This window comes from Danio rerio, chromosome 7 (genome assembly GCF_049306965.1).
Source record: "Danio rerio strain Tuebingen ecotype United States chromosome 7, GRCz12tu, whole genome shotgun sequence".
Taxonomy (NCBI): Eukaryota; Metazoa; Chordata; class Actinopteri; order Cypriniformes; family Danionidae; genus Danio; species Danio rerio.
In genome coordinates, this window is record NC_133182.1 from 40,044,409 (window position 1) to 40,055,892 (window position 11,484).

Sequence of the window (11,484 nt, forward strand, 5' to 3'; positions counted from 1 at the left end):
GATATTATTTTGTGTCTGAATCTCACCACTTTTAAAAAAAACTTTTTGCACATTTTTTAATCTGAGCTTCTTTTCAAGAACCATCATTTATTCTACCTCTTACTCTCCCTGTGTGTTTGTGTTCTGTTTCTTTCATCTCTCAAAGATCTGAGTGAATGCTGTTGAGGTGTTTGTTACTGGATTCTTATTGGAAAAAAAAGTTGTGCCAGTCTAAAAGCTGGCTAGCATGCTGGAATACTAGCATCTCTGAAGTGTATCTTGGATTCATATCGACAGGATGACAGGACTAGTATAATGCAGCAATGAGTGTGGCTTTTGCGTTGTGGTGCAGCTTGGTTCTCATGGTGGTTGAAGTGTTGACAAGAAGACTGAGTAGGAGGATTTGTTCAGAGATGACGGTGGCTTTCTGTCTACAGCTCATCTCAACACTTTTGATTGATCTCATATTGTCTTCGTAATGACAGAAAAACTAGTCTCAAGTCTGTTTTGAAGTTAAAAACTGCGTTAGTTTGAGATTTAAAATTGAATTGAAAACCTATGGATTTGAGGAAATACCATGTTATACTGCTTCAGTCATTGCATGTTTTATGTAAAAGAACTTAAGCGGCCTAATTTATGGGACCACTATAAAAGCAATAACAGCGCTTGTCACTTTTTTTATTTGACAGTGTACCATCCAAATTCTTATTTATTATACTGATTGGAATTAATGGTACAAGTCATTATTATTTGTACGAGGGGAAAAGATTTCTCTAAAGGTGAGAGTGTATATGTAAATGCGCATGCATTTGGGTCAAAGATGAAGGCGTCTAAAACTGTAATGAACAGGAAAAAAGCTGTTCTGCACTTTTATCATTAATGTTATAATATTTAAAGTAACAAATTATGAATGTCCTACATTTTTACAATGACTTATGTAAGACTAAAATGTAATTTAGTTTTCAATATATTATTACCCACTTAAAAAAACATATTTACAATTAATGCAGCACCAAAATATGATTTAACTGTATTTTAAATCAGTTTTTAGTCATTTAAAGTATAATCAAATTTTGTTTGATCACTATTTAATTGTCACCACTAATAAGTGTTTCATTTTTAGAGAAATGTATTTTGACACTTTTTTTCCCCCACAAAACTTATTTAAAACCTTGAAGTCAGAATTATTACCTTATATTTTTTCTTCTGGAGAAAGTCTTATTTGTTTTATTTCACCTAAAATAAAAGCAGTTTTTAATTCATAAAATAACATTAAGGTCAAAATTATTAGCCCCGTTAAGCTATATAACTTGCCTAATTTCCCTAATCTGCCTAGTGAACCTATTTAAGCTTTTAAATGTCGCATTAAGCTTTATAAAAGTGTCTTGAAAAATATCTAGTCAAATATTATTTATATATACAAGGTAAAATAAATCCGTTATTAGAAATTATTTTTATAGTTATTAAGTTATTAAAACTATTATGTCTAGAAATGTGTTGAAAAAAGTCTTCTCTGTGTTAAACAGAAATTAGGAAGGGAAATAAACAGGGGGGCTAATAATTCAGACTTTAACTCTATATATCTTTGACCCATATGCTGTTGAATGCATAAATAATCTATGAAATCACTCCAAAGACTATTTGAATGCATGTGTATGTTGTAAACCCTTATATTGAGTCTATGTTCAGATATTATCAAGATAATGTGGTGAGATTTTGCTGCTTTTTTGATCACTGTGATCGAAGGAAAACCTCCCACCTTTTTTGTGGTTTAAACCACACTATACTGCAATAAGCTGCTTTGCACATTTTTTCCTCTTGATAGTTTTTCACTGTCTTTAATGTTCTCTCTGCTGTTTCGTGTTTTGTTTGTAGTTCAAGTCCCGGAGTTCCTTATGCATTCTTGGCTGTTTGAATAATCCATCTCTAGTTTTTCGTTGCCCTCAACTTAATAGACTGATTCTTTACAGCTATTTTAAAAATGAACTGTGATGAGAACTCGATTAATTAATGGGTTTGATTTATTTAATAAAAAATATATGTTAAATTCCAAATCTTTGTAATTCAAAAAAAAAAAAAACATTTTTGTGTCCTGGGGTCTGTTCTTTGTACCTCGCTTAAATTATCTAAGATGATTTGACATTTCCTGGATCTTTTGATCTTGATAACTGATCTCTGGCTAATTTGGTTCTTTAAAAAAGTTCGGAAATCAGATTGAAATGTCTGGATGAACTGATCTGAGATCGCTGCGCTGTGTGTTGTGAAGGACAGATCTGTCGATCCTCAATTACAATTACAAATCGATCCTCAATTGCAGATTAACATTTTTTTTTTCATTGTGCAAATTATATTTATATATATATATATATATATATATATGTGTGTGTATATATATATATATATATTTTTACTTGTATGTATATAAACACATAATCAATAATTATTTAATATTAAATATTATTTATTATTATAAATGTGTATATGCATTTTTTTCTCCAAGTGTATCTAATCTAAAGTTTACTACTGTAAGAAAATATCAGCATTCGGTACGGGCTTTTAGCATTACCTTTGCTTGAAATAACCTGATCTAATCCTGTTTACATGATGAGTTTTAAAGAATGAAACTATCCTGGATCATGTCAAATCATCAGTAACCAAATCCAGCTAATTAAGTAATCCACATACGAAGAACGGATCCCTGTTGTTGACTTCATATTCAGTAAGCAGTGAAGACAATCTTAAAGGGATTTCACCCAAAAATGAAAATCATCATTATTCGTCCTCCACTTATTTTCCACACCTGTTTGAGTTAAACACAAAGGAAGATATACTGAAGGAAGTTGAAAAAAAAAAAAAAAACTTGACTTCCGTAGTATTTTTGTTCCTACTATGGAAATCAACTTACATTTTAAAAGAGATTCGGCAGTGTATGAGCAGACAGAGGATTTATTTTTAATTTTTTTAGGTGAACCATCTCTTCAACCGTAATGACGAAGCTGACTTGTTCATACAATTAACTTCATGTTATGTTGTGAAAACTTGCGTGTGCACAGTCAAAAACAGATCATGTTGTCCAAGAGCACAGGAAATGTTGATTAACGCAGTAATGTATTGTGACTTATTGTATTTATGTTAGTGATTTGCTCATGTCGTAATTGAAGCGGGTTAGAAGACCATAGTCGATACATGTATATGTATGCTCATCAAAACCGTTTAATACCAGATTTTATGGGTCCATATGCTCACTGTATGAGCATTCAAGTGCAAACTGTGCATGAAATCACACAGCTTGATCATGTCTCGTGTTTGTCTTTTATTAAACGATGCTGCCTTTGCTTTGTTGTGTCTGTACAGATGATAAACAAATAAATGGTTGTAAATATTGATGGCCTGCTGTCTCTTTATTTATCAGCGTGAATAAACTAGTCTAAGAATAAGGCGAGTCATAGATGAAATGCATTGAAATAACCACAAGACATGTTTCCTGTAAGTTGTTTTTTTTTCTCTCAGTTATGATTCGCAATGGAATATTTTGTTACCTCTAACCTCCCTCCCCTACCAAAACCACACTCACCCCCTCCTCTTTTACCTTTATAGCTCATGGTGAGATTTAGGACATGCATTTATTCTGTCATTATCAGCATCTTCTTGAGAATCAGGATCTGCAGCTATGGGTCATTATTGTGTCTATCTGCTCGTTGGACTTCTGGCCATCACATTCCTCCAGGCTGATGTAATGGGCAACCGTAAGTCACATTAAACCTTATTATTGCATTTGTTCAGGGATGTGGATTAATGTATAAAACAGTTATTGTCTCATTTACCAGAGTGAAAAGGTGAAACTTTATCTAATCTCATTTTTATTTTATTCGTTTTTCAAATTTATTTGTTTTTTTTTTTTACATTTTGTCTATGGTTTATAAGTGGCTCATTATTCAAGTTTTGTTTGTTTGTTTTAATACAGATGCCAATACACCAGATGCATGCTGTTTTACTTTTTTCAAAAGAAAAATCCACCCGAGTAAAATTAATTCCTACAATCCGACAAGAGTGGACTGCACTCTGCCTGGAGTCATGTGAGTTTTACCTCTGCTTATGTTTTAATATCCATTTCTATTCTTGTGAAGGAAAGATGCAAATGATTGCAATAAACTTTAGTTGTGAAATGTACCATCATGGTTAATGGGAATTCATTAAGTTTTCTCTGTGGAGTAACTGAACTCTCTTCCTTCTTACAGTTTTGTCACACAGAAGGGTTTGCGGCTCTGTGTGGAACCTAAGCTGAACTGGGTCAAGAAAACCATCCAAATCATTGATGACCGCAATATTTAAGGCTTTCAGCTGTAGTGATGATCATCAATCATTTGTTTTTAAGAGAAAAATTAGCTCTGTGATCTTCCTCCTGTCTTTTTCTTTTTAATTACAGCGATGAGTAACTAGATAATGCTTTCTTTTTGAAATTAGTATTTCCTTAACATTTTGCTGTAAATACTTAATTGTTTCTATCTTTACCTGCACTATAAAACAATATATTTAGATGAATGTGTGATTTGCCTCATTTTAGAAATGTAGGCTAAAAAAAATTTTGACCTTTGCTTCTATATAACATTTTTTTTTCGCACTTTATGATTATTTGTAATGTAATAAAGACTATAAAAACATAAAAAAGCCTTCTGATGAGTTGTTGTGATTTACTTCTAAAGTGTTTTTAAATAAACCTAGCATGCACTGTAAAACATATTAGTAAATTACCAGTTTTTGCTAATAAACTTTGGACTGAAACCTTGAGATTCCAGTATTTATTACTGAAAAAAGTATTTCTACTCCTTACACTCATTTTACACCTTGAAATCTTTCAGCCAGTAAATCTTTTATCCTCGTATTTTTATCATTTTTTAGTTTTTCCACATTTATTTATGCTTTCTAATTGTATTATGGGACCTTGTTTTTTCTGACAACTTTTAACTTTGAAAAGTTTAAAAAAGATATTTTATTCACATTTTTAATAGTTTAAAGTGATCTATTGGAATAAGCTGCCAGTACATTTTGTTATTTTACAGACTTATTTCTGTATTTATAAAAGTCACTTTGTTAAATTGAATTTTCAACATCAGAAGTCAACACCGCAGAGATAAAGGTACCATAATAGAATTCATATGTAAATAAACTGAACACTTGTTAATCACAAAATATGGAAACTGGTCATTAACAGATTATTTTTTTTTTTACAGTGTATTTATATAAATATATGCATGTGTCGTAGACTATATAGACAAATCTAAAATATTCAGACTTCTCACATTATCACAAGAACTATAATGTTGATAATGTCATATAGTTTTGATTGATAGATGGATTCAGTTTGTAGTATTTTATATCAAAAATAAGATTGGCAACTATAAGACAATATTTACTGAACCATCATTGCAATCAAATTTCAATATGTTGGTTTGTTGGCATCAACAACAGCCGATAGTTTCCCGTTCATGTAAATTTGAACTTCACTATATTCTCAGACTCTCTACAGCAGATTCCTGATTGTTTTAGTCCACTGTATGAAAACATATTGAGTATTATATTTGACTGTTTACTTTAATCAGCCATACTCGCTTACATAAATGGACTACTATACAGTGTCCTGAACACACTACTAAAAATCTTTTAAAGAGAGAATCTTTTGCTTTGACTAACCATAGTGTGACATACTGCAGTCAGAAAAAAAAGAAAAACTTTGAACTGAAACCTTGAGGTTCCAGTATTTATTACTGAAAAAAGTATTTCTACTCATTACACTTTTCAATTTTACAACTTGAAATCTTTCACCCAGGAAATCTATTATCCACGTACACTTCTTTTATTACACAGCCACACCTTTCTACGTGAGCTTGATCTTAAGTGATAATAATAAAGACAACCTGTTTAAATTGGTAAACAATTTTATAAAAGATCACCTGACAGACTGCACATCTACACTAAATTTATTAAAGCAAGCAGAGCCTAACTTGTTGACTATACAAAGCTGTTGTGGACTGACAACATTTAACTTTTTTGGGGGGTCATTATTGTGAATTCATAATGTTAATAGTCGTAAGAAGAAATAGATTTGTAATTGTGCCAAAACCCAGAGTAAACATGTTATAGTGGTGAGACCAGAAATCATTTGAGTCAATCTTGGTAAAACAGCAGACCCCAGAACTCTCTAAAGTAGTTTGATGAGGGGAAAAAGAGTAAAGCACCATAGAAAACATTCACATTTGTATTTATATTTGCATTTGAATTTAATGGTTATTGGATCAACAAGTTTCCCCCAGGTTCTGTGGTTTCCTCCCACATTCCAAAAACGTGTCAAGTGAATTGATCAATATAAATTAGCAAAATAGTCGATCTCTTAGCCAGTATATCTCTATATAGCAATTTATAAACTATCATCAGCCCTCAACAGTATCTGGATGCAGCCTTTTTGATGCAAGCTTGACTGCATCCCTCAGCAATGCAATGTCAGACACAATGCACTCAATGGAGTGAGTGACATCACTGTGACGGGTAGGGTTAGGGGTGGTTAGGTGAGCGCATAAAAACCATTGGATGCAGCTCAGATTGCACTGCACCAGGTCTGCATCCAGACCCCTCTCTCAGCCCTAAATAATGGGAGAGTTCACCGAGATCTACTTCGCCCTGCAAACGGAAGGGAGCCCCAGGCTTGAGGATCTTATGAGCTCAGGGTTCTCTCCCAGGACAGCAAAGCCGAACACACTTTATAATCAATCATCATATAAGTGTGAACTTTTGAAGTGTGAAAAATCTGATTAACATAATGTAGCCTACAATTATTTAATTGCATTTTTTTTCCTATTGGCTTTTTTGTAAAATGTAAAAAGCAATAAGCCATGACTGTTAACTTTATTAAAACTTCTTGACAACTGTTTAAAATATAGTACAGTAAGTGTGAGCCTTCATACCTTAAATGATTAGAAGGGCAGCGTAACTTGGTGTTGGTGGGCTTGTCATTTAATGGCTCTATTTTCACACCTATGCGAAAGTTTCATAGATGTTAAAACCGAGCTATACGTGGCGGATGAGAAAGTGTGGTTGGACGCTTTATGGCCGTAAACTTAGCAGCTACATTTCCTGTGGCAGGAGGCAATGTCCTTTACATCGCTATCAAATATTTAAAAGTGTACTCTTCTAGGCGACACGAGTAGGCTATTTACTATAAAATACTATCGTTTTTAAGCTTTTTGACACTGCAAAAGTAATTTGCTGAAACCAAAATATTCCTTGTTGACCACTAACCGTTTGTTTGGTTGAGATGTGGGCTTGCGTACTCACCATGTTAAAACGAGACACTGACAAACTCGACAGTCACACAGTTGAGTTGGCTTGACTGAAAAAAACATCGCCATCTGCTGACACAAACGCAATAAAACTAGAACTGCTAAAAATACATATACTAATGAATAGACCACTTGAAAATGTGCCTGGATTTATTAGGCAAGGCTTTGAATAAAATATTATTCTATAAAAGTTTAACATTACATGCATTTCTTCAGAAATTAAAAATCACAAATATTGTAATTTAGAGCATTTTATTTTCTCAGAAAATGACAAGGTCAGAATAACAAATGAGAAAACAAATTCACTACATTTACTCACAGTATATCTTCATTTCATAACTTGCTCAAAAGAGTTTTTTTGTTTGTAAAAAAACAAAACAAAAACAAAATAAAACAATAAAAATGCTTTACATAAGGTACATTTAAAGAGTTCAGATACAAAAAAAATCTCAGTGCCATCTGAAATGTTCTTCTAATGTTTTCAGCCTCCTATGCTAATGGTCAGTTAATTATCTTTAAAGCCCTTGAAAATGACCTTTTCTTGCCATAAAAGTGAGATTGTTGAACCTACACAGAGCCTAAGAAAAAAATGCTAGTTTTAGAAGAACATTTCAGATGGCATTTAGTGGCCTTTGCATCTAAGTTGAATTCTTCATTTTGTCAAGTCAGTTGATTGAGTTCTCTATCTGCATGAAATGAAGCTTCTCTGTCCCATGAAGTATACTGAGACCGAAATCAAAATGTGTAAAAATAAAAATGGAATGATTTGCTTCAAAGAGTCCAGATATCATTTTCAATACTACTAGAACTTCTATGTTAAGCTGCTTTGACACAATCTACATTGTAAAAGTGCTCTAGAAATAAACATGAATTGAATTTTACTGTTAGTGACAAATAAGATAAGCTAATACAAGCTTTTCATATCAACTGATACACTGCTTAATATCCACTTTTCTGAAATTCTCTCCATTACATCATTAAATACATAAAATGGCATAGAAAGCCCAATGATTAGGGTGCATTTGCAGGGATTTGATTGCACATGGTGGCTGCCCAGCTAGAAGAGCATTGCAATATAGACCAGTCTACAAATGAAAATTGGTTTGTACAGCATGTTACTTTAGAAAGGATCTGATCCACAGATGCTGTTAATGGAAGCTTTTTTTTTTTTTTTTTTTTTTGATCTTTGTTTGAGCATATAAATGCAGAATGCGTGATACCTTATATTGAAAGTTCCAGTTCACCTAAAAGTTAAAGATTTGTCATCATGTATTCACCCTCCACTTGTTTCAAATATTTACATTTATTTCTGCTGTTGAACACAAAGGAATGAATGTTGAGAAAAAAGCAGCCATTGACGTCCGTAGTTTTTGCTCTTACTTGGATGTCAATAGCTGTTTTGTATCAACACTCTTTAAAATATCTTCTTTTGTGCTCAACAGAAGAAACAGAAGAAAAAAAGTTTAGTGTGAGCAAATGGTGAGGAAATTCTCAATTATGTGTGAACTGTCCATTTGTTTTCTCAACATCATTTGCTGTTTGAGTTGAACACATTCATTCATTCAATTTGGCTTAGTGCCTTTATTCATCAGGGATCACCACAGAGGAATGAACCACCAACTTATCCAGCATATGTTTTAAACAGCGGATGCCCTTCCAGCTGCAACCCATCACTGGGAAACATCCAAACACACTCATTCACACACATAGCACGTCTTTAGACTGTGGGATACCAGAGCACCTGGAGGAAACCCACACAAACACTGGGAGAATATGCAAACTCCACACAGAAATGCCAACTGACCTGACCCAGCCAGGACTCATAACAGTGACCTTCTGGCTGTGAGGCAACAGTGCTAACCACTGAGTCACCCCCCTGAGTTGAACACATAAAATCTAAATCTTTTCTGATTATGTCTGTGTAGCAGTTTTGTTCGGTTGTTGAATAACACATGCTTGCTTTTTTGTGTCACTACAAGCAATAAGTAAATAAAAAATATTGTACATCTTGCCTTAAGACTATGCAAATATTTTTCCCACTGGTATAGATGAACCTTTGTAGTAGTGAGATTGCATCACCGAAATTCTGTTGGCTTTCTCTTTTCCACCCAGACATCATGTTTCAGTCTGAACAAAGTACATCAGCACCAGAGCCGTGGACAGAGAGAGAGAGCAACAACAGAAGCCAAAAAATGCTCAATCATCACATGACTTTTGTAGGCTTCACATAGTTTCAGGAAGTTTGTGACAGGGAATGCAGAGTTAGAGAGAGACAGACTGAGATTTTAGATATTTAGGAATAAATAACTCCACAGATTACTGTTTATGACCCACCAGTATTTTATGAATTAAAATCAATATTTACCAAAACATATTTTTAAATGTATTTCAGGGTAAATAAAACATTTACTGTCTTTTATCTGAAATGATTTACAATAATCGCATTCTACAGCAGTTTATAGACTAATATAAATTTATCCTATGTGCCGAGGAGCTTTCAAGAGTTCGCACTTAGCTGATGATTGATTATAAGCAAGTTTGGCATGCTGTCCCGGGAGAGAGCCCTGAGCTCAAAGGTTCTTGAGCCCTGGGCTCCCTCCCGTTTGATGGGCGATAGGGGAGCCTTGAGCTCAGGTAGATCTCGACAACTCCCCCTTTGATCAAAACTGATGACTAAAATTGAATGCTATGAAAATATATGCTGCAGGGTGAGAGATTAACTGTGGTGCAAAATTTAGATTGATCAATTTACTTGTTGTGCATGTTTTTGGAATGTGGGAGGAAACCGGAGGACCCGGGGAAAACCCATGCAAGCACGGGAAGAACATGCAAACTACACACAGAAACAACCACCGGCCTGTTAAAGGACTAGAACCGGTGACGTTCTTGCTGTGAGGCGACAGTGCTAGTCACTGGGCCACCGTGCTGCCCTATGGAGGGAAAGGTGAAGAGGTAGGGGTGGAAGGGGGGATTCTTCAAATCGAAGATGACTGTAGTGAGAAAACCCTGGCTCTTTATAGTGGGTTAGGAATGGCCTGATTGGTGGATCATGCATGCTAATGCAGAACCAGCTGTGTTCAATCATAATCACGTGATCCTCTCGGAATTAGTTTATGAATAAACTTCACTTAAAGCATGTTTAGATGTTTAAAATGAGTATTTTATATTATATTATATTATACCAAAAATTGGTGAAATAATAATAAAAATTAAAAAATTAAAAATATATTTTTTCAAATTTAATTTTTTATTTTAACATTTTTATTTATTTACTCTTTTTCTTTTTACCTTTTGCAGGGTATGCACCCAGCAGCCTATTTTAGCAAAAATACCAGAATTCTATTAGTTTAATGAGGAATAGCCTGCTTTAATACACAAGTTAATAGAAAATGTGCTTAAGAGATCTTGTTCTTGACACTGACTTACTGGATCTACAGCGATGCTCCACGCGATCAAGATTATAGTCGATATTTCTCTCAGTGGCTCTGATCAGCTCCTAAACAAAATACTTTGTGCATCAGGACAGTTCACTATGACTTCCCAACAAGGTTTTTTAGTATTATCCTGTTGATATCAGAGCTATCTCGCTGAATCTGCAGCTATGCGTCATTATCGTGCTTGTGTTTTTCTTTTTCTTTTTGTTCAACTACAGGAAACCGTAAGTTACACTAGTTTTACGTTTATTCAATGGTATTTAATATATAACACTTTATAGTCGTCTAACTTACTCAAGTTAATCAGATATTTTTTTCAACACAGATTCCACTGGAACTGATTGCTGTTATAATTTTTTCAAAAGAAAAATCCCCCTGAGTAAAATTAATTCCTACAGTCTGACAAGAGTGGACTGCACTATGCCTGGAGTAATGAAGGAAAGATGCAAATGATTGCAATAAACTTTAGTTGTGAAATGTACCATCATGGTTAATGGGAATTCATTAAGTTTTCTCTGGAGTAACTGAACTCTCTTCCTTCTAACAGTTTTGTCACACAGAAGGGTTTGCGGCTCTGTGTGGAACCTAAGCTGAACTGGGTCAAGAAAACCATCCAAATCATTGATGACAGTAATATTTAGTGACTAAATCTGTCTGCTCATAAGAAGGATTTCAATGTTTCTTAATTGAGCTCAGTATCTTTGTGATCATTCTTTTCATTATTGTTTTATGACGGC

At 33.9% G+C, this 11,484-nt stretch overlaps 2 protein-coding genes across 3 annotated transcripts in view; both read left to right on the forward strand.

Annotated features, from left to right (window-relative positions):
• Nucleotides 1–11,484, forward strand: part of esyt2b (extended synaptotagmin-like protein 2b) — an 860,030-nt gene that overhangs the window by 359,476 nt on the left and 489,070 nt on the right. The window lies entirely within an intron of this gene.
• On the forward strand, nt 3,601–4,765 carry ccl36.1 (chemokine (C-C motif) ligand 36, duplicate 1). Its single transcript, NM_001386746.1, has 3 exons — nt 3,601–3,725; nt 3,944–4,055; nt 4,218–4,765. The coding sequence occupies exons 1-3, from the start codon at nt 3,650–3,652 to the stop codon at nt 4,309–4,311; spliced, it is 282 nt and encodes a 93-aa protein (NP_001373675.1). The 5' UTR covers nt 3,601–3,649; the 3' UTR covers nt 4,312–4,765.